The 23,153-nt window shown below is 41.9% G+C and overlaps 1 protein-coding gene across 3 annotated transcripts in view; it reads right to left on the minus strand.

Moving 5' to 3' along the window:
- Positions 1-23,153, minus strand: part of GRN (granulin precursor) — a 76,764-nt gene that overhangs the window by 19,804 nt on the left and 33,807 nt on the right. For all 3 annotated transcript variants that reach the window (XM_033918678.1, XM_033918679.1, XM_033918681.1), the window contains exons 7-11: positions 15,214-15,320; positions 12,377-12,512; positions 9,020-9,117; positions 5,537-5,770; positions 241-477 (exon numbers count right to left, since the gene is read on the minus strand). In XM_033918678.1, the coding sequence (XP_033774569.1) occupies positions 241-477; positions 5,537-5,770; positions 9,020-9,117; positions 12,377-12,512; positions 15,214-15,320 (812 nt within the window). The remainder of the gene's footprint in view (positions 1-240; positions 478-5,536; positions 5,771-9,019; positions 9,118-12,376; positions 12,513-15,213; positions 15,321-23,153) is intronic.

The raw sequence follows: 23,153 nt of genomic DNA on the forward strand, positions 1-23,153 counted from the left end.
TCCACAAGGATTCTTTTTCCTGCTGTAGTACTATGCAGCCCATCAGTACAATATAGCTTCTTGTCCTTCCTTGCTTTATTACTAGATGTGCTTTTCTTTTTCAAGTATTTCAGCTAGCATTACTATGTAAAATCTTAAAAAAAAACCCCTAACAACAAAGGAAACTGTTCTAACATCAGCAGTTATAAATCATGTGCCAAATTCTCTCAAAAGCAAAGACACGAGGGACATTTTCCTCACCTCTGGCAGGGGGCAGCAACCCCAATCCCCTGATGGTGTCCTGCAGCAGGTCTGTCCATAAGCACAGCTGGTTTTACCATCACACTTCACATCCTTGCTGTTCATGGTCTTCCTTACTTGTGCTAGAGTCTTGATTGTCCAGGGGATAGACAGTGGATTCTGCTCACATGTTCCTGTTTCAGCGTTACAGGTATAGCTGGCAGGACAACAGTGGATGTGATCACTGCAGCATACAGCCTGTGGGTAAATCAGTATTAAAAAAAAAGCAAACAGCTGTAAAATTCCAAGTTGTAAAATGACAACAATAAAAGTAAAGCTTCACCATAATCTCTCCACCTATAAATAAAGTGTTGGCATTTTTAGCTCTGGTCAAAGCCAGCGTAAAGCTCAGTTTTGTAAGAACATTTGGCATTGCTTCATGAACTAATTTGGATTTGGGAAGCTCTTTTACACAATCTTATGCAGTTCACAATGACACCATGGAGGAGCAGGTCCAGGGTTGGAAATAGTCCTTAGAGAATATCACATTAAGGTCTGTGGAGGTATGGATAAGGAATAATATGCTTAGTGATTCAGTGCAACGGCTATGGAAAATGGGAAGAAAGAGGAATGGGTAATGGAAAGGTAGGTAAGGGTATTTTTAGTTTTTTACCTGCTAATTTTCTTTCCTTGAGTCCCTCCAGAATAGTACAGATGCTTGGGTTTGTGTTGTCCTATCAGCAGATGGAAACTGAGAACTACTGAGCTGTGAGGAGCGTGTGGCGCAGTGGTTGGGTCTACAGCCTCAGTACCCTGGGGTTGTGGGATCAAACCCCACGCTGCTCCATGTGACCCTGGGCAAGTCACTTAATCCTCCATAGCCCCAGGTACGTTAGATAGATTGTGAGCCCACCGGGACAGATAGGGAAAATGCTTGAGTACCTGATTGTAAAAACCGCTTAGATAACCTTGATAGGCGGTAGATAAAATCCTAATAAACTTGAACTTGAACTTGACGTTATTACTTAAGAACCCTGTGCAACCCCTTAGCTAGTTGAATTTATCATAACAAAGCAGAAGGGCAAAGACAATTAAGGACAAAAAGTTATTCTAGGAACTAGGATAAAATCCTCCAAACTCAAGATCCAGTGGGAATAATAAACTAGCCAAAATTAAAATCTTTATGCTTCAGGAGATATAAAAGAAACTGATGCTAAGAACTATCAGTGGGTTTGGACTGGTCTGGAGGGATTCAAGGAAAGAAAATGAGCAGTTAAGAAGCTAATTTACCCTATCTTATTATCCTAATTAGACCCGTCCAGAGGCTTAGGGTATATCAAAGTACTTACTGGGGGTGGGACACTGAAATCCCTGCTGCTAAACCCGTTGGCCCCAAAGACCACATCACTTTGAGCTTGAATATCCAATTTCTACTGATGGAGAAAAGAATGCAGATTTCCAAGCCACTTTGTAAATTTCATGAGGAGGAACTAAGGAATGTTCCATTCAAGAAGAAGATTGATCCCTTTCAAAATTTCTACCTGTTGTGCCAACCCTGCATCAAAGAGCAACGACATTGACTCTTACCAGCTGCCTTCTCTCACACATTCCCCTTTTTATAGTCCTCAGCTTCAATTTCCTTCTCCCATATTCCCTGATGTATAAAACCATTTGCAGAGCAATAGAAGTGTAGTTTTGCTGCCGCCGCTCTGCCTATCCTCAAACTTGTCCTTGTTTGTATGCCACACGGCTTTAGAGTGCTCATGTGCTCACACTCTCCGAAACTTGGCAGGGTGTGTGCTTGGAACCCTTGCCGTCGTCACTTTAATCTAGGCTTGCTTTTCTCTGCAAGAAACTCCCCAACCTCTATGGGCTGGAAGAGCGTCACCAGTGGAGTGCCACAGGGCTCGGTACTTGGACCTGTGCTCTTCAATATCTTTATAAACGATCTTGACATTGGTATGACGAGTGAGGTGATTAAATTTGTGGACGATACAAAGTTATTCAGAGTAGTGAAGACACAGGGGGATTGCGAAGATCTGCAACATGACATAATCAAGCTGGAGAAATGGGCATCGACATGGCAAATGAGGTTCAACGTGGATAAGTGTAAAGTGATGCATGTCGGTAACAAAAATCTCATGCACGAATACAGGATGTCCAGGGCGGTACTTGGAGAGACCTCCCAGGAAAGAGACTTGGGAGTTCTGATCGACAAGTCAATGAAGCCATCCGAGCAATGTGTGGCAGCGGCGAAAAGGGCAAACAGAATGCTAGGAATGATAAAGAAGGGGATCATGAACAGATCGGAGAAGGTTATCATGCCGCTGTACCGGGCCATGATGCGCCCTCACCTGGAATACTGCGTCCAGCACTGGTCGCCGTACATGAAGAAGGACACGGTACTACTCGAAAGGGTCCAGAGAAGAGCAACAAAAATGGTTAAGGGGCTGGAGGAGTTGCCGTACAGTGGACATGAGGAGATTGAGAGGGGACATGATTGAAACATTCAAGGTACTGAAGGGAATAGACTTAGTAGATAAGGACAGGTTGTTCACCCTCTCCAAGGTAGGGAGAATGAGAGGACACTCTCTAAAATTGAAAGGGGATAGATTCCGTATGAATGTAAGGAAGTTCTTCTTTACCCAGAGAGTGGTAGAAAACTGGAAATGTCTTCTGGAGTCTGTCATAGGGGAAAACACCCTCCAGGGATTCAAGACAAAGTTAAAGGAATTCAAGACAAAGTTAGACAAGTTCCTGCTGAACCAGAATGTACGCAGGTAGGGCTGGTCTCAGGATGCTTGGCTTTGACCAGAGGGCCGCCACGTGAGCAGAATGCTGGGCACAATGGACCACTGGTCTGACTCAGCAGCGTCAATTCTTATGTTACTGTATATGTCCTGTATACCTGTCTAAATTATGTTTATTTTAATTGAAAGCTTCCATACTGCTACTAATGACTGGGGAGTCAATTCAGAGCAGTTTACATGAGCTTTTGTAAAGGTGTTACAACATATGAGCTTCTGTAAAGGTGTTACAAATACAGAGTTAGCGTTTTTTGTTCTTGATTTTTTAATTAAATTTTGAAAAAAGAACAAAATCTAGTACAAATATCTTTCAGTGGAAAAAGTACAATGGAAACAGTCAAATAGAGAACCCATAGATAGCTGACGTATATAAGGCAGTGTAAGAAAAACGAAAATAATCCTTCCCACAATCCATAGGGATATAGTTAGTGTTTTTTGTGATGGTTTTCAATAAAGACACAGACAATACAGACAAATTAGATTTTAAGCTCGTCTTAACAGGGAGCATCTATTGCATGTTAATGTACAGTGCTGCAGAAATGATAAATAGTAGTACCGTGTTCCCCTGAAAATAAGACCTATTCCAAAAATAAGCCCTAGCAGGATTTTCAGGGTAGATCTTAATATAAGCCCCTACCCCTAAAATTTGCCGGCAATTTCCCTTCCCTCCCATCCCTTGTGCAGCAGAACCTTTGAGCGAGCACCGCCCCTCCCCCAGCACCTGCCATGCAGCCGAATCCCCATCCTTCCTTCCCTCCCTCCCATCGGAACACCGCCGCGAGCCTTACTTACCTCCCTAAGAAGCATCAGGCTGACAGCACCCTAAACAGGCTGCTTCGGCCTTGTCCGCTCGTGAATTACTACCGCATTACTGATGACATCATCAGTAAAGCGGCAGACTGAATTCGTCAGCGGACAAGGCCGAAGCAGGCTGTTTAATGTGCTGCCAGCCTGACGCTGCTTAGGGAGGTAAGTAAGGCTTGCGGCGGGTTTCCAACTGGAGGGTGGATGGGGATTCGGCTGCGCGGCAGGTGTTTGTGGCGGCAGTGCTCGCTCAAGGGTTCTGCATCACAAGGGATGGGAGGGAGGGGAGGATAGAAGTTGTACATGTGATGGAGAGAAAGGAAAGAGGAAGAATTGGGGTGAAGGAGAGGAAGGGAGAGATGATCATGTACATACTCTGAAAATAAGACCTAGTGCGTTTTTTGGGCCTAAAATTAATATAAGACACTGTCTTATTTTCAGGGAAACACAGCAGTAGTATCTGCTGGCAACATGCTCTGATACGACTAGAAATTAAAGATAAAAATCAAGCAACTTTTTTTTGGACAACTTGGGAAAGCCATGTTCAAAATTTATCTCCTAGGATTCGTAGCTCCATCCTTAAATCAACTGGCATTATGGAGCACTTAATGGCCTGTGCAGTTTCCTGACCAATTTGAGGGTGGAGTTCAAAAGGGAATTTTTTTTTGGGGGGGTGGGGGGTAACTTATCTTACACATTGGTCACAAAGTTCCGAGAGCCAAGCTCTGGAATGTTGCTCTCATTGGGTTCTGGAATCTTGTTATTCTTTGAGATGCTGGAATGTTGCTACTCCTCGGGTTTTGGCCAGGTACTAGTGACCTGGACTGGCCACCGTAAGAACGGGCTTCTGGGCTTGATGGACCATTGGGCTGACCCAGTAAGGCTATTCTTTTTTTATATTTTCAAGTTTTATTAAAGTTTTATAATAAAGACAAAATAATATAATCACCACAAATACAGCATTGTAGAATCCTACAGCCACTCAATATAGCATAAAAAGTAAACAGTTCACCATTACACTCCATTCCCACAACCCATCTTATGATAAAATAAAATAAAATAAAAGGAAAAACAAAAAAAGCATCAACAAGATACTCACTATGTGGAAGTCCCATTGTTGTTTCTTCAAAGAGACTCCCAAACAACCACCCTACCTCTACCCCCCTAACCCCCCCTCCCACTCAACAGAAAGATAGGATCAAATACAATGAAAAATGCGGTCCCAAGTCCGCTTCTGATGTTCATAATAACCATAATGCTTAGCAGCTAAGCATTCCATCTGGGCAAGTTTTCGCAATTTTATCAACCATTCGTCCTCTGGTGGAGCAACTAACTTCTTCCAATACTGTGCTATCAAACATTTGGCTGCTGCCAACCCCATTCGGACCAATTTTGTCTGCCAAGGAGCATCTCTTAACATTATGCAACCCAAGCAGGCACACCTGGGGTACAAGCTGTATCGGATCCTGGATCCACACTGTCAAAGAGCGAGTAACAAGCACCCCAGTAAGGCTATTCTTATGTTCTTATTTAAATACTGTTCTCAAATTCTATAGTTTCTTATACCAAAACAACTGTTCTGTTTCAGGCAGTCCTTTAATCCAAAGCAATCAGTAAACACCACTAACATCAGCAAGTAAGATCCAGTGCTTGGCCCTCCCAGCAGTACAAGGCTAATACTGGTGCGGTTACAATCTCTATCTCACCTCTGGCAGTGGGCAGCATTCCCATTCTCCTGACGCCGACCTGCAACAGGTCTGTCCGTCTGCACAGCTGGATTCATCATCACATGACACATCCTTGCTACTCATGGTCTCTCTCACTTGTGCTGGAGTCTTCGCAGTCCAAGGGATGGATAGGACACTCTGTTGACAAGTTCCCTTGGCATTACAGGTATAGCCCTTGGGACAGCAGTGAACTTTGTCACTGCAGCAAACAGCCTGCAGGACACAAACAGAAATGGTTTATAAATCATCATCAATTGATTCAAAAGTTTTCAATAAAGGAGAACATTTTAAAAAGTTTGTGTGTGTGTGGCAGTATGTTCCAGTTGTTTCTGCCACTTCTTAGTCAAGATATCAACTTTGACTCCCGAGGCAGGTGTCTTGGGCTGAAACACAGTTCCGTGCCGAGTCATTTTTAGTGGAAGCATAATAAATGTTACCCTTGTGTTGGAATCAGGTGGCCCCCTCTCCATTTTTTTTTTTTTTTCTCTTTTATGACCTCGTACACCAGTGTCACGCAAACTTTACATCAACATCCGCACATACACGGAGATCCTCCCGGCTGCGACCTTGAACCTGTCGCTTCACTGGTGGGGGGATCCTGAAGGAGGGGAGGTGTGGGGAAAGGAAAAGAGACTCCAGCGAGGAGGATAGATGCCGGCGAGGAGGAGAGTCGTCAGTGCCTCTTGCCGCAAGAGGCACGTCCTGTAAGTGGTCAGAAGGCGCCAGTGCCTCTCCTCCTTCCCGGTATTTCGCGGCACACCTGGAATCTGTCACAGCACAGTTTGTGATACACTGTCCTTTACTATTAGTATGGCTAGAAATACCACCCCCTCCCTTCATACCCAACAAAATAGACTTTTAAAGCAATCAAACAAAATCTGCAAAAATTATGCTGATAAATAGTTTATAGTTTATAGTTTATTCAATTTTTGATTAAACGCCTTTTCGAATCTACAAAGCGTTGTACAAAGTAAAAATATTAACAATTTAACAAAAATAACAATTAAACATACTTTCCTATAAAAACTACAGGACTACAGACCGTACAAACTGGGTAAATATTGACCCGTAGGCCATAGATACATGTGGAAAGGGGGGAGAAATACAATTGTAATAGAAAAGTGAGAAACGTATAAGGGAAAAACACTTAGGAACTGGGGAACAGTATAAAATTAATAGTTAAGAGACAGTAGTTCAGTTAAAAGCATCTTTAAAAAGAAAGCACTTTAAATTGCTTTTAAAATTTTTTAGGTTTTTTTCCATTTTTAGATACAAAGGGAGAGCGTTCCAGATTGTAGGGGCTGTAACAGAAAACGTGGAGATGCGACGCGTGCCAATGATTTTTAAAGAGGGAATATTAAGGTTATATTGAGAGATAGATCTTAAAGTTCTTGGGGGGTCGTATGGAATCAGAAGTCTATCTATGAATGCTGGTGTGTTGGTCTGCATTGTTTTAAATGCCAGAAGAGCGATTTTAAAAGTTACCCTGTGTGAGACTGGCAACCAGTGGGCCTTTTGAAGCAAAGGGGCAACATGATCATATTTTTTTGCTCCCGAGATTATTTTAATGGCCGTATTTTGAATAAGCTGCAAGCGTTTTAAGTCTTTGTGATAGATACCATTTAGTAAAGAGTTACAGTAATCCATTTTTGAAATTACTAGTGAATGAATCAGAATGTTAAGGGAACTAATATCTAAAAGAGGGGCCAGTGATCTAATCATTCTTAATTTATAATAACAACTTTTTACTATTGCACTTATTTGAGGGCGAAATGTTAGCTTATTGTCAATTAAAACACCTAAAATTTTTGTGGTTGTAATTAATGGAAGTGGAATATTTTCGATAATGACTGGAGATATTAATTGTTCTCCCTCTTTTCCAGAAAAGAGAAGAGTATTTGTTTTTAAGATGTTTAAAGAAAGCTTGTTTGAGTTTAACCAATCGTGGACTTTACTTAATTTTTGGTTAATTGCCTGAATCTCAGTTTGGTTATTCGGGTCAAGGGGGTGCAGTAATTGTAGATCGTCAGCATAAGCGTAAACCGTAAATCCTATTGATTGACAGAGGGTCAAAAGCGGGGCTAAATAGATATTAAATAATAAGGGAGATAAAATAGAGCCTTGTGGTATGCCGAATTTTGAATGATAGGATTTAGATTCTGAATTCTTAAAATATACTGATGAAGTTCTGTCAGAAAAGTAAGAACGAAACCACTCAAGAGCTTGATCTGCTACTCCTATAGAAAAAAGACGTTGCAATAAGAGATGATGATCAATGGTATCAAACGCTGCAGCAAGATCTAAGGAAATTAGTAAAACGAATTTACGATGGTCCAAATAGTAATTTATAGTTGTTGTGAGACCGAGTAGTGAATACTCTGTGGAATGATTTGTACGGAAACCTGTTTGGTTCGGGTGAAGTATGTGCGTTTTTTCAACAAAATCTACCAATTGTTGAAACACAATTTTTTCAGTTAATTTAGATAAAAATGGTAAATTTGCAATTGGACGATAGTTGGAGCAATTGTCAATATTATTTTTTGAATCCTTAATGATTGGAGATATGATGGAATGTTTCCAGTCTGATGGGATATTGGCTGAAGACAAACAATTATGAATAATTGTAAATAAACATCTCTTAATGAGAAATTAGACCTTACTGTTAAGTTTCTTTCCTTTAGTGCAGGGGTAGGGAACTCCGGTCCTCGAGAGCCGTATTCCAGTCGGGTTTTCAGGATTTCCCCAATGAATATGCAGGAGATCTATTTGCATGCACTGCTTTCAATGCATATTCATTGGGGAAATCCTGAAAACCCAACTGGAATACGGCTCTCGAGGACCGGAGTTCCCTACCCCTGCTTTAGTCACACCAAACAAGTCCAATGCATCACCCAATAAGAGCACCGTGCAGCCTTAGATACGCACTAGCTGATATTCGGCAAATTTTTAAACACCGACCATCACTGGCTAATTTAGCCCTGAAATATTCAGTTCTGGGTGATGTGCAGGCACTAGCACAGAATTTTTGAGGCTAAATTGTCCCTCACTGCCCATCTAACCTTAAGCAAGTCCTAGCTAATAATAAGCTGGGGCATGCATAACTTACTACTTTTTTTATTATTAGTATTTAAGTGCCCATGATCCTATTCCCAGTTCCCCCCAATAAGCCCCCCTCTTTCCCTGCCCCCCAAGACCGTACATGTAGAAGCCCACCTAGGTCCACCCGGCCTACCTTTGCTCTCCAGTGATTCCCCCCCCCAAAAAAAAACTAGTGATTTACAACATAGGATGAAAGATTTAATATAGTAAATACAGTTATTTGAAGCAGCAAAAGAGCTTCATAATTCTTGCCAACTGATACTCCACAAAAGAGAATGCAAATGCTTGTTAAAATCCAACCCCAGCATACCAACTCGTTCAGCCTCTTGAAACATTCAAAAAGGTAAACAGCATCTATTGTACCTCCACATATGGGCAGCAGCCCCATTCTCCAGACAACATACGACAACAGGTGTTTCCATTTGGGCAGCTTACTGTATCATCACATTTCACATCTTCATCTGTGGAGAGAGCGGTACATAGGGAAGGCAGAAAAGAAAAATACAAATCCCATCAATATATGGAAAGAGGGAATGACCTCTTCTGGCATAATATAATCAGTCCTTCGAGCCATTAGCATTAGCATCTAGACAACTGATCCTCTCTTCTCTCTCCCCTCTATAGCGATTAACTTGTCCTTTTGATCACTCTCTCCTCAACAATGAATTTCCTGTCCTTTTAATTCTCTTTCTTCCTCTCCTCTTAACCCTTTCAGGACCATAAGGATCGTAGGCCAATTTTTGTGGTTTTGACGACATTTTTATGGTAAAAAGGGCTTGCAGATGCCAGAAAATTGATTTTTTTTGTGAAATATCATTATTTTTATTTTAAAAAATCACACTTCTGGCTTATGGACAGTGTGGCAAGTGAATCTTCTCGTCAATCTAGCAACGACGCTAATGAATGAATGTCGGAACCAGTTTGTTTACATAAAGGCAGTATCATATGGAATCCGTACATATCAAATTTAGAACTGTAGACTATCCCAATCAAAATTTATAGGATTTTAAAGTTATGGGACAAATATGTCCTTTGGTCCTGAAAGGGTTAAAGTCAATTCAATTTGTTACCTTTGCTTAATCTTCTGTAAACCGCATAGAACTTCACGGTATTGAGGTATGTAAGCTGTTATTATTACTATTATTATTAAATACATTATATTTCCTACAGGGTCATGCATTTGGGCTGCACAAAGTTGAGGAAAAGGCATCATATATAAAAAGGGTGAAGTGTTTTTGTTTATCAAAGAAGAGCAAGACCTGGAGGTAACTGCATTTGAAGTCTTAATAGGTAGAAAAAGGTGATGGTAAAAGTCAGATTAGATCATTTTATTTTGCCGAGGTTACTACTACTAGACAAGTGCAGCAACATATACCGTGTTTCCCTAAAAATAAGACAGTGTCTTATATTAAATTTTAGGCCCAAAACACACGCTAGGTCTTATGTACATGATCATCTCTCCCTTCCTCTCCTTCACTCCAATTCTTCCTATTTCCTTTCTCTCCACTACATTTCCTAAGGTCCGCCTGCAATTTTTCACAATCCACATGCGTTTCAACAACTTTGAATAGTTTAGTGTCATCTGCAAATTTAATTACCTCACTCATCGTTCCAATTTCTACATCATTTATAAATAAGTTAAATAGCACAGGTCCCAGTACAGACCCCTGCGGCACTCCACTGTTTACTCTCCTCCATTGAGAAAAAATTTAACCCTACCCTCTGTTTTCTATCCGATAACCAATTCCTAATCCACAACTGAACTTTGCCATCTATCCCATGACACTTTAATTTTCTCAGGAGCCTCTTGTGAGGAACTTTATCAAAAGCCTTCTGAAAATCTAGATATCAACCAGCTAACCTTTATCCACATGTTTATTCACACCTTCAAAGAAGTCAGGCAAATTTGTGAGGCAAGATCTCCCTCGGCTGAACCCATGCTGACTCTGTCTCATTAAATCATGTTAGTCTACGTGTTCCACAATTTTATTTTTTATAATCATTTCTACCATTTTGCCCGGCACCAAAGTGAAGCTTAACGGTCTGTAATTTCCCATATCTCCCCTGGGGCCCTTTTTAAAAATCGGCATAACACTTATTATAAGTTTAAAAATGAATAAAGATTTAAAAAAAAAAAAAAAAAATCGGCGTAACACTGGGCACCCTCCAATTTTCAGGTACTACAGATGATTTTAGCAACAGGTTACAGATCACTAACTTTTAGTACCCTGGGATGTATACCATCCGGTCCTGGCGATTTATCACTTTTTAACTTGTCGATTTGGCTCAGTACATCTTCCAGATTCACCAAGATTTCTTTCAGTTCCTCCGCATCATCACCCTTGAAAACCATTTAAGGTTGGTGTTTAGTATTTGGTTATCTTATGATACTATGAATATCTTTTTTTTTTTTTAGTTAGTATAAAAAGGTTTTTTGATCTTTTGGAGGTCTTTAGCAGATGTTGGGAGTAGTTGGCTTTTTTGACGTTGAGAATAGTTTGTTTGTATTCTTCATGTAGTTTCTTTCAGCTTTTCTTGGTTCTTAGGTTGTCAGTAAACCAGGGGGAGGAGAGATTGCAGGAGTGGTATTTGATTACTTTGACTGAGGCTAAGCCTTCGTAGAGATTATTTACTTTAGCTTTGCCAGGCCACGGCATTTTCTCTGGGAGGTTGTCTCAGCTCTAAGTAGCAGCTGGATCTAGGAGAAGAAACTAACTTCCAAACTCTGAGATCTTTGGGCTACCAGTCAGACTTAAGTTGGAACCATGCACACAAAGAGAGAGGAGGCAAAATCACAGCTGGTACCCTGAAGAACCTCACTGAGTCCCCTGCAGATGCCTAACAGCCTGCGCTCAAGCTTCTGCATTTCGGCAGGCAAGCTAAATTACTAGGGACATGGACCCAGCTCCATGAAAGTTTCTGCAGGCTGGCCAAACAGGTCCCCAAGGGATTAACCTGCCAGCTGCAGACCCAAGTCTACTTCTCCAATCAGGCAGAAGTGTCCCTTCACTTGGGAACTCCGGTGCACCGATAGCACAAAATTGCGAAAAATACCGAAAATAATAAAGAAATATACAGAGCAGATCAGAAAGACACCTTCCGGCTCGAATGCAGAAGGAAAAACTGAAAGATGCAGCAGAGTCCTCTGGAGAAGGAGGAGGTATTGAAAACCTGGGATGGATTCCTTCTGACAAAAATATATAACAGATGGACAAAGAAGCACTCCGCTTGAATCCACCAAAAATGCTTTTTTCATATTCCAGCACACATCTTCGATAAAGGATGGGAGTAGCTACACTAATCATTTGGACCAAATGGACAGGTGTACAATTCAAAGGAAGCTATAACAGAGCTACACTCTACACCCTTTTTGTCCTGTTTGCCTATCATAATTAGATTGTAAGCTCTCTCAAGCAGGGACAGTCTCTTGTGTGTTAATGTACAGTGCTGCGTGCATCTGGCAGTGCTAAAGAAATCATAAGTAGTAGCAGTAGTCTATATGAAAGCAATATCACGCTTACACCAATTACTGCTGGACACTTTCCTCCTTCACTCTAAGGAAGAAAAGCAGTGCTACTTCTAATTATTAGAACTTGACCATTTGTCCAAATCAAAAGAATAGTGAGGGTAGAGGTCTGTTTAAAAGCATACAGTAAAGACGAACAAAGGGAGATCACCATTACTGAAAAACAGCAACCAGCCCAACACCACCCAAAATACCTCTCTCTGCCAGAGACAGGACCCTCATGAGCAACTGACTCTGGCTCTTCTCATCTGTGCCAACACATTTAGAGTGGATCAGGTCACATTTTGTTCCTTCTGGGCAGCAGTGGACGTGATCAGAGCAACACACTGCCTGAAAAGACAGGATAGTTTTCATTAGACTTCTACTCTCATTTCCACAGGATCAGGTTAAAACCACATGCATGCAGCATATTCCTCAGCAATATGCATCCGGTCTCTGGAGGCAGACTAAATCCACATACAGAGGCTGGCACGGCCAATCTGGGGCCAAAGGACCACCTCTATGGTCGCAGCCATGGACCCAAGCATTTGAAGGTAATGCCAGGCCATGGGAGCCAACATGGCCAACAGGCCACTAAAGATGCCTAACACAATTATCTCCCTTTGACAGGCAAGCATCTCTTTGGACATTACACATTCCTGCTTTATCAGCCTCTATTATCAGGGCAGGGCTCTCTCAATAATGGGTAAAAACTTTCCTCTTAAGAATTTTTTAAACAAAGTAATTTCTACTAACACAGTGGTTCCCTTATCCAGGAGGACCACCAGCCAGTCAGGTTTTCAAGATAATCCTAATGAATATGCATGAGAATTGCATATAATGGGAGGTGACAGGCAAGAAAATCTGCCCCATGCATATTCATTAGAGCTATCCCGAAAACCTGACTTGCTAGTTGTCCTTCAGGACAGGGTTGGGAACCACTGTACTAACAGGATATTAAATACACAAGAAAAGCCATGTTGAACCAAATCAATGTCCGTTGAGCCCTTGACTTTGGATCACAAGTATCCGGCAGATCCCAAAAACTGGATCTACGGCATTTCTTATAGCTCATTTCCAGGATGAACAATGGCTCTCCCAAGTCTACCCAGCGCTCTTAATTTAATATGCCAAACGAACAAAAAAATTACCAGACAGCATGTTGCCAACATAATATAAAGATTAACTATTAACTATTATCAACTGGAGAGGAAGAAAATAGAAGGATGCCTGTATTAAACAACATGGTGCAAATTGAAAAGGAGCATAAGCAACCCCCACCACATAATAAACAGTGTTTTAATACAAAACCTTCCCCTGCCCTCAAACTGTCTTATGGTTCATGATATTCTTAATTCCGAAAAGTTAAAGGTAAAAATGCGATGCTTCGAAGGAAAAACTACAATATTTTACTACAGAATGACAGGGGGAACGTTTAACGTGGTAAACCATGGTCACCACAGTAAATCCGCAGGAATGGAGACATTTGCAACTGGTTTACCGCAGGAATGGGGACAAAACCTTTTACCGCCCCGTGGGAGCGATGAAAAATCTTGCTCCTGTGGTAAAAAAATTGCGCCCATGTCAGACCCGGCATCTCCTCCCCAGCAACTCTTGCATCTATTTTACCTTCAGGAGCCAGCCATGCCACGATGAAGACAGAAGGAACCTAAAACCAAAACCTGAGACCAATGTGATTTGAGGAATAAAATTACCAGACAACAAAAAGGTAGAAAAAAATAAATGTATTTTATATTTTGTGATTAGAATATTTCAGTTTTGAAATATGTATCCTGCTAGAGCTGGTATTAGACATAACTGGGGGCCGCAAAGCTCAGGCTGTGCTTCTTTAGCTTCCAGCTGGCTTAGGGCTCTCTCTCTGACCAGGGGGAAGTTTCCCTAGTTGCTCTCCCCTAACACTTTTCCTACCATGTGTGACTGAAGTATTCTGTTAGCTTGATTTTTCTATGTAATATTCTGTAGTAATTTGGTTTGTTCAGTTTTCACAATAGTGGAGGGGATATTTGTGAAAGGGAGGGGAGACAGGGGTTTTGCTGATCCGTGCTCTGTATTATTTGTGTTTATAAAATGACAATTATACAGAATATTGTCTCTTTTTATACTTTAATAAAATAAGTTCAGTATAAAATCATAACTATTCGAGGCTTGTGTGGATGGGATCTGACAGTTTGCTAGACGGGGACCAAGCTCGCGGGGACGGGGCGGGGACGGGGACAGAGTTTGCGAAGATGGGGCAGGGATGGGGGACGAGCTCACAGGGACGGTGATAAATTTTCCCCCGTGTCATTCTCTATATTTTACTTTGTTGTCTTCTATTAAGAGCAGATCTGCATTGTGTCAGTTATCCAGAAAGCAGTAGTATTCAATCTACTTTCTATATAAATTATCGGACAATTTAACAGCAAAAAGATTTATGGTTTCATTAAAACCTGATACCCCATAAAGTTTTGACGATGTTTCATCCCACCCCTAGAATATCCCACACATGAAACAACACACATACCAACCAACACAAAGCAGTCAAACAATCAGGCAAACCCCTCTCATGCTCCCCATTCATACAGTCCCCCCCTCCCCTCGCCGGAGGTTATCAGGAGAGGCAGGCTGTTTCTGCTCTTCGCCAGTCTTGGGTTTTGTTGGAATATCTTGCACTTTTGTTGCTGACTGTTGCACCTTTGTACTGCTTGCCAGTGTTTGCACTTTTACTGTGTTATTTTGGACCCATGCTTGTTTTCTCTTGTGGTCTCTTTAATAAAAATGATGTTCAAAAAACAAACAAACCTGATACCCCACCATAAAATCAAATAAAGTACTAAAAAACGTAGCCTTTCATATCACACAGTGGAGTTCCTATCAACAGCATCCACTATATGGATATTGGTGCTGAATAGCCAATTTATTTTTTGCCACCACAATTAGAATTAAAAAGAAAGTGTTTCAATATTGTGCTGTCCACTTATAGAACAGTGGTCACTTAAAACAGAAATGCATCATGCCACAGATGCCAACTCCTCTTGTGCCAGGTACTCACATTTTGCATTGGGCAGCAGCCAAACCCCGAACTCGTCTGCTGACAACAGGTAGTCCAATCTGGACAGGTTGAACCATCCCGACATTTGTTATTTCCAGAGAAGTTTGCTGTGGGAAGACCAAAATGGATTCAGGGGCATGAATGGAGCCTGTGCTAAGTAGAGGATACTCGGCAAGGCAAGCCTCAGTGTTTAATCTTCCAGTTACTTCCTTCACCAGACCTCCCACTTCTCAAAAGTACTTTATATATATCAATTATTTCATTGTCATCTCGGCCTGGGCTCTTATGGCCTACAACAGTGTTTCTCAACCTTTTCAAGCCTAACAAATACCAACCGAGTACCCCCGGCCAAACTCCGCCCCAAACTACACCCCCATAATAATAATACTAATTGCAGTGCAATTTCTTCCATCCATTTTTCATATACACACAATAAAATCTTATTAATACATAATGGTAACCACAAAATGTAAAAAACACAAAGCACACTGTACACAGAGAAAATGTTAATTATCATTTATATTCGGGGGTTTTCAAAGATGTCAAGGCAGATGAGTTTAAAATATGCAATGTCACCTCAGTAACAACTACAGAAAAATAGATAAATATAGGACAGCAGATATAAATTCTCAAAACCGACACATTTAGATCACTAAATTGAAAATAAAATCATTTCTCCTACTTTTGTTGTCTGGTGATTTCATGAGTCTCTGGTTGCACTTCCTTCTGACTGTGCATCCAATCTTTCTTTCTTTCTGCCTCCTGCATGCTTCCTCTTCTCTAGACCTCATTCCATTCCCCAACCAACATCTCTCTCTGTCCCTCCAGGAATCCAACTTTTCTTCCTCTCTCATCCCCCAGATCAGTTTTCACCACTGCCCACCAGCCTCATGCCTATTTCTTCTTCTATCACCCCTCTCCAACACCATGCCACATTTCTCCCTCCATCACTATGCCCAACATTCCTCCCCCTTGCATCCCTTTCAATTTATCCCTGTTCCCTCTCCACCACCATATCCAACATTTCTCCCTCTCATCCTTCTATTCCCCATGCATCTCTACCTCATTCCTCTCTATGTCCAATTTTCCTCTTCCTTTTTCCCCATGTGCACCATCTCTTTCCCTCTTTCACACACACTCAGGCCCAATTGTCCCTTTCTATTCCCTCCCTCCCTTCCATGTCCCAAGTTAGTGCCTCCTTCCTACCTCCCTCCCATGTCCCAAATTAATGCCCCCTTCCTCCCTCCCTCCCTCCCTCCCATGTCCCCAGTTATTGCCCCCTTCCCCTCACTGCCTTCCAGCCTTTGTCCTTTGTCCTCCCTCCCTGTCTGCCGAAGCCTGCCTGCCTGCCTTCCTCCCTCCCTACCGCTTGCTTCCTGCCCGCCACCACCGCTGCTCCCTCGCCGCCACAACTCCAGGAAGGGAAGGGAAGGGCCAATGTATTCATTAGAGCTATCCTGAAAATTTGACTGGCTGGTGGTCCTTCAGGACAGGGTTGGGAACCACTGTACTAACAGGATATTAAATACACAAGAAAAGCCATGTTGAACCAAATCAATGTCCATCGAGCCCAGCATCCTCTCTTGACTCTGGATCACAAGTATCTGGCAGATCTCAAAAACTAGATCTAGGGCATTTCTTATAGCTCATTTCCAAGATGAACAATGGCTCTCCCAAGTCTGCCCAGTAGTCTTAATTTAATATGCCAAACGTACAAAAAAATTACTAGACAGCATGTTGCCAACAAGATATAAAGATTAACTATTATCAACTGGGCCAGCCAATGGGCTGGCCCAGACCTTGTCTCCGACGGCAGAACTGACACCAGGGGAAGGCATGTGGGCTAGTGGCATTCACTGCATGCTGGCCCATCCCTTATCTTTCTGGATATGGGCGGCCAGGAGCAGCGGTAGGCAGGAAGCAAGTGGTAGCGGGCGGGCAGGTGGCGATCAGCCCGCAGACCCCCGAGCGGCCCGCCTATCCCCTGGGGTAAGCGTCCCACGCATTGAGAAATCCTGGCCTACAAAACTTAGATTGTGAGCCCACTAGGGACAGAAAGTACCTGCATATGTGTACAGCACCACATACATCTGATATGTATAGAACAGTGGTAGTAGTCCCACAACCTCCCACCCTTGACAACAGAATTCATGAAATGCATTGCTAGAAACCATTCAAAATATGTGACTCCTGCTCCCACTCTAATGAGACAACCCTTAGAAATCATGTTAATACAAAACAATTTGTTTTTTATTGATCATAATAAAAATGTACGAATTATAATCCAATATTCTGTGTCCAACAGCCTCTCTTCTGTGTTACAACAGCCTCTCTTATATCTCCATCCCCTTTCTCAAAGAACATCTCTCCCCACTACCAAAGAAGATATGACATCCAACAAGAATCAATTTCTCCCCCTTAGAAAAAAAACAAATAGAGAAATCAAAATCTACCCCCTCCCACCTATTCCCCCAAATTAATCATGAGAGAGAAAAACACTGTCAAGACTGTTCAAGATTTAATGTGTTAATCACCAAGTTCTTCACTTTGGCAGGTAAGTTCTATAGAGATGTTTCCCAAATCAACCCAAACACTTTTTTTTTTTTTTTTAAGTATACTAAATCTCAAGAGTGTGGCATAGAGGTTAGAGCTACAACCTCAGCAACTTGAGCTTTTAGGTTCTGCTCCTTGTGACCCTGGGTAAGTCACTTAATCCTCCACTGCCCCTGGAACATTAGATGGATTGTGAGCCCACTGGGAGAGGTAGGGAAAATGCTCGACGTACTTGTACATAAACCGCTTTGAGTGTGGTTGTATAACTACACTTCTCCCTCCGTATTCGCTGTGATAGGGGATTAAGAGAACCGCAAACACAGAAAAACCGCAAATAACTTTTTCATATGTTAATCGCTGTTTTCTTTTAAAAACTATTGTGAATACGGTGAAACCGCGAATAACATGGTGGGAGACCTGGCCTGTTCCGGAAGGAGAGGCAACACGCAGAGAAGAAAGTGCTGGAAATCAGCAATTTTCTCTGCAAATGCTTGGAATCAGCGATTTCTCTATGCAAGCTGACGTAATTGGGGGGAAGGAGTCAGCAAGCTCAAAGGGTAAAATGTCCCCACTGGCTACAAATAATTGACTTGGATAACACAATCCCAGCTCTGCCCATCTCCAAAAAGCCACATTCTCAATACCTGGGTGAACGATAAATTCCCAGTTATTTGGGAGTAAATCATTTTTCCAATAAGATTCCACTTTCCACTTGGGTATATGCCTTCAGCAAGTACACAAATATTTCAGACAGAGGAGAATGTTCTCTCACAGAACATAAGAATAGCCTTACAAGGTCAGACCAATGATCCATCAAGCCCAGTAGTCCGTTCTCACTGTGACCAAAACCAAAACTAGTACCTGGCCAAAACCCAAGGAGTAGCAAGATTCCATGCAGAATCCCCAAAGAGTAGCAAGATTCCATGCAGAATCCCCAAAGAGTAGCAAGATTCCATGCAGAATCCCCAAAGAGTAGCAAGATTCCATGCAGAATCCCCAAAGAGTAGAAAGATTCCATGCAGAATCCCCAAAGAGTAGAAAGATTCCATGCAGAATCCCCAAAGAGTAGAAAGATTCCATGCAGAATCCCCAAAGAGTAGAAAGATTCCATGCAGAATCCCCAAAGAGTAGCAAGATTCCATGCAGAATCCCCAAAGAGTAGAAAGATTCCATGCAGAATCCCCAAAGAGTAGAAAGATTCCATGCAGAATCCCCAAAGAGTAGAAAGATTCCATGCAGAATCCCCAAAGAGTAGAAAGATTCCATGCAGAATCCCCAAAGAGTAGAAAGATTCCATGCAGAATCCCCAAAGAGTAGAAAGATTCCATGCAGAATCCCCAAAGAGTAGAAAGATTCCATGCAGAATCCCCAAAGAGTAGAAAGATTCCATGCAGAATCCCCAAAGAGTAGAAAGATTCCATGCAGAATCCCCAAAGAGTAGAAAGATTCCATGCAGAATCCCCAAAGAGTAGAAAGATTCCATGCAGAATCCCCAAAGAGTAGAAAGATTCCATGCAGAATCCCCAAAGAGTAGAAAGATTCCATGCAGAATCCCCAAAGAGTAGAAAGATTCCATGCAGAATCCCCAAAGAGTAGAAAGATTCCATGCAGAATCCCCAAAGAGTAGAAAGATTCCATGCAGAATCCCCAAAGAGTAGAAAGATTCCATGCAGAATCCCCAAAGAGTAGAAAGATTCCATGCAGAATCCCCAAAGAGTAGAAAGATTCCATGCAGAATCCCCAAAGAGTAGAAAGATTCCATGCAGAATCCCCAAAGAGTAGAAAGATTCCATGCAGAATCCCCAAAGAGTAGAAAGATTCCATGCAGAATCCCCAAAGAGTAGAAAGATTCCATGCAGAATCCCCAAAGAGTAGAAAGATTCCATGCAGAATCCCCAAAGAGTAGAAAGATTCCATGCAGAATCCCCAAAGAGTAGAAAGATTCCATGCAGAATCCCCAAAGAGTAGAAAGATTCCATGCAGAATCCCCAAAGAGTAGAAAGATTCCATGCAGAATCCCCAAAGAGTAGAAAGATTCCATGCAGAATCCCCAAAGAGTAGAAAGATTCCATGCAGAATCCCCAAAGAGTAGAAAGATTCCATGCAGAATCCCCAAAGAGTAGAAAGATTCCATGCAGAATCCCCAAAGAGTAGAAAGATTCCATGCAGAATCCCCAAAGAGTAGAAAGATTCCATGCAGAATCCCCAAAGAGTAGAAAGATTCCATGCAGAATCCCCAAAGAGTAGAAAGATTCCATGCAGAATCCCCAAAGAGTAGAAAGATTCCATGCAGAATCCCCAAAGAGTAGAAAGATTCCATGCAGAATCCCCAAAGAGTAGAAAGATTCCATGCAGAATCCCCAAAGAGTAGAAAGATTCCATGCAGAATCCCCAAAGAGTAGAAAGATTCCATGCAGAATCCCCAAAGAGTAGAAAGATTCCATGCAGAATCCCCAAAGAGTAGAAAGATTCCATGCAGAATCCCCAAAGAGTAGAAAGATTCCATGCAGAATCCCCAAAGAGTAGAAAGATTCCATGCAGAATCCCCAAAGAGTAGAAAGATTCCATGCAGAATCCCCAAAGAGTAGAAAGATTCCATGCAGAATCCCCAAAGAGTAGAAAGATTCCATGCAGAATCCCCAAAGAGTAGAAAGATTCCATGCAGAATCCCCAAAGAGTAGAAAGATTCCATGCAGAATCCCCAAAGAGTAGAAAGATTCCATGCAGAATCCCCAAAGAGTAGAAAGATTCCATGCAGAATCCCCAAAGAGTAGAAAGATTCCATGCAGAATCCCCAAAGAGTAGAAAGATTCCATGCAGAATCCCCAAAGAGTAGAAAGATTCCATGCAGAATCCCCAAAGAGTAGAAAGATTCCATGCAGAATCCCCAAAGAGTAGAAAGATTCCATGCAGAATCCCCAAAGAGTAGAAAGATTCCATGCAGAATCCCCAAAGAGTAGAAAGATTCCATGCAGAATCCCCAAAGAGTAGAAAGATTCCATGCAGAATCCCCAAAGAGTAGAAAGATTCCATGCAGAATCCCCAAAGAGTAGAAAGATTCCATGCAGAATCCCCAAAGAGTAGAAAGATTCCATGCAGAATCCCCAAAGAGTAGAAAGATTCCATGCAGAATCCCCAAAGAGTAGAAAGATTCCATGCAGAATCCCCAAAGAGTAGAAAGATTCCATGCAGAATCCCCAAAGAGTAGAAAGATTCCATGCAGAATCCCCAAAGAGTAGAAAGATTCCATGCAGAATCCCCAAAGAGTAGAAAGATTCCATGCAGAATCCCCAAAGAGTAGAAAGATTCCATGCAGAATCCCCAAAGAGTAGAAAGATTCCATGCAGAATCCCCAAAGAGTAGAAAGATTCCATGCAGAATCCCCAAAGAGTAGAAAGATTCCATGCAGAATCCCCAAAGAGTAGAAAGATTCCATGCAGAATCCCCAAAGAGTAGAAAGATTCCATGCAGAATCCCCAAAGAGTAGAAAGATTCCATGCAGAATCCCCAAAGAGTAGAAAGATTCCATGCAGAATCCCCAAAGAGTAGAAAGATTCCATGCAGAATCCCCAAAGAGTAGAAAGATTCCATGCAGAATCCCCAAAGAGTAGAAAGATTCCATGCAGAATCCCCAAAGAGTAGAAAGATTCCATGCAGAATCCCCAAAGAGTAGAAAGATTCCATGCAGAATCCCCAAAGAGTAGAAAGATTCCATGCAGAATCCCCAAAGAGTAGAAAGATTCCATGCAGAATCCCCAAAGAGTAGAAAGATTCCATGCAGAATCCCCAAAGAGTAGAAAGATTCCATGCAGAATCCCCAAAGAGTAGAAAGATTCCATGCAGAATCCCCAAAGAGTAGAAAGATTCCATGCAGAATCCCCAAAGAGTAGAAAGATTCCATGCAGAATCCCCAAAGAGTAGAAAGATTCCATGCAGAATCCCCAAAGAGTAGAAAGATTCCATGCAGAATCCCCAAAGAGTAGAAAGATTCCATGCAGAATCCCCAAAGAGTAGAAAGATTCCATGCAGAATCCCCAAAGAGTAGAAAGATTCCATGCAGAATCCCCAAAGAGTAGAAAGATTCCATGCAGAATCCCCAAAGAGTAGAAAGATTCCATGCAGAATCCCCAAAGAGTAGAAAGATTCCATGCAGAATCCCCAAAGAGTAGAAAGATTCCATGCAGAATCCCCAAAGAGTAGAAAGATTCCATGCAGAATCCCCAAAGAGTAGAAAGATTCCATGCAGAATCCCCAAAGAGTAGAAAGATTCCATGCAGAATCCCCAAAGAGTAGAAAGATTCCATGCAGAATCCCCAAAGAGTAGAAAGATTCCATGCAGAATCCCCAAAGAGTAGAAAGATTCCATGCAGAATCCCCAAAGAGTAGAAAGATTCCATGCAGAATCCCCAAAGAGTAGAAAGATTCCATGCAGAATCCCCAAAGAGTAGAAAGATTCCATGCAGAATCCCCAAAGAGTAGAAAGATTCCATGCAGAATCCCCAAAGAGTAGAAAGATTCCATGCAGAATCCCCAAAGAGTAGAAAGATTCCATGCAGAATCCCCAAAGAGTAGAAAGATTCCATGCAGAATCCCCAAAGAGTAGAAAGATTCCATGCAGAATCCCCAAAGAGTAGAAAGATTCCATGCAGAATCCCCAAAGAGTAGAAAGATTCCATGCAGAATCCCCAAAGAGTAGAAAGATTCCATGCAGAATCCCCAAAGAGTAGAAAGATTCCATGCAGAATCCCCAAAGAGTAGAAAGATTCCATGCAGAATCCCCAAAGAGTAGAAAGATTCCATGCAGAATCCCCAAAGAGTAGAAAGATTCCATGCAGAATCCCCAAAGAGTAGAAAGATTCCATGCAGAATCCCCAAAGAGTAGAAAGATTCCATGCAGAATCCCCAAAGAGTAGAAAGATTCCATGCAGAATCCCCAAAGAGTAGAAAGATTCCATGCAGAATCCCCAAAGAGTAGAAAGATTCCATGCAGAATCCCCAAAGAGTAGAAAGATTCCATGCAGAATCCCCAAAGAGTAGAAAGATTCCATGCAGAATCCCCAAAGAGTAGAAAGATTCCATGCAGAATCCCCAAAGAGTAGAAAGATTCCATGCAGAATCCCCAAAGAGTAGAAAGATTCCATGCAGAATCCCCAAAGAGTAGAAAGATTCCATGCAGAATCCCCAAAGAGTAGAAAGATTCCATGCAGAATCCCCAAAGAGTAGAAAGATTCCATGCAGAATCCCCAAAGAGTAGAAAGATTCCATGCAGAATCCCCAAAGAGTAGAAAGATTCCATGCAGAATCCCCAAAGAGTAGAAAGATTCCATGCAGAATCCCCAAAGAGTAGAAAGATTCCATGCAGAATCCCCAAAGAGTAGAAAGATTCC

Source organism: Geotrypetes seraphini, chromosome 13 (genome assembly GCF_902459505.1).
Source record: "Geotrypetes seraphini chromosome 13, aGeoSer1.1, whole genome shotgun sequence".
In the NCBI taxonomy this organism is placed as follows: Eukaryota; Metazoa; Chordata; class Amphibia; order Gymnophiona; family Dermophiidae; genus Geotrypetes; species Geotrypetes seraphini.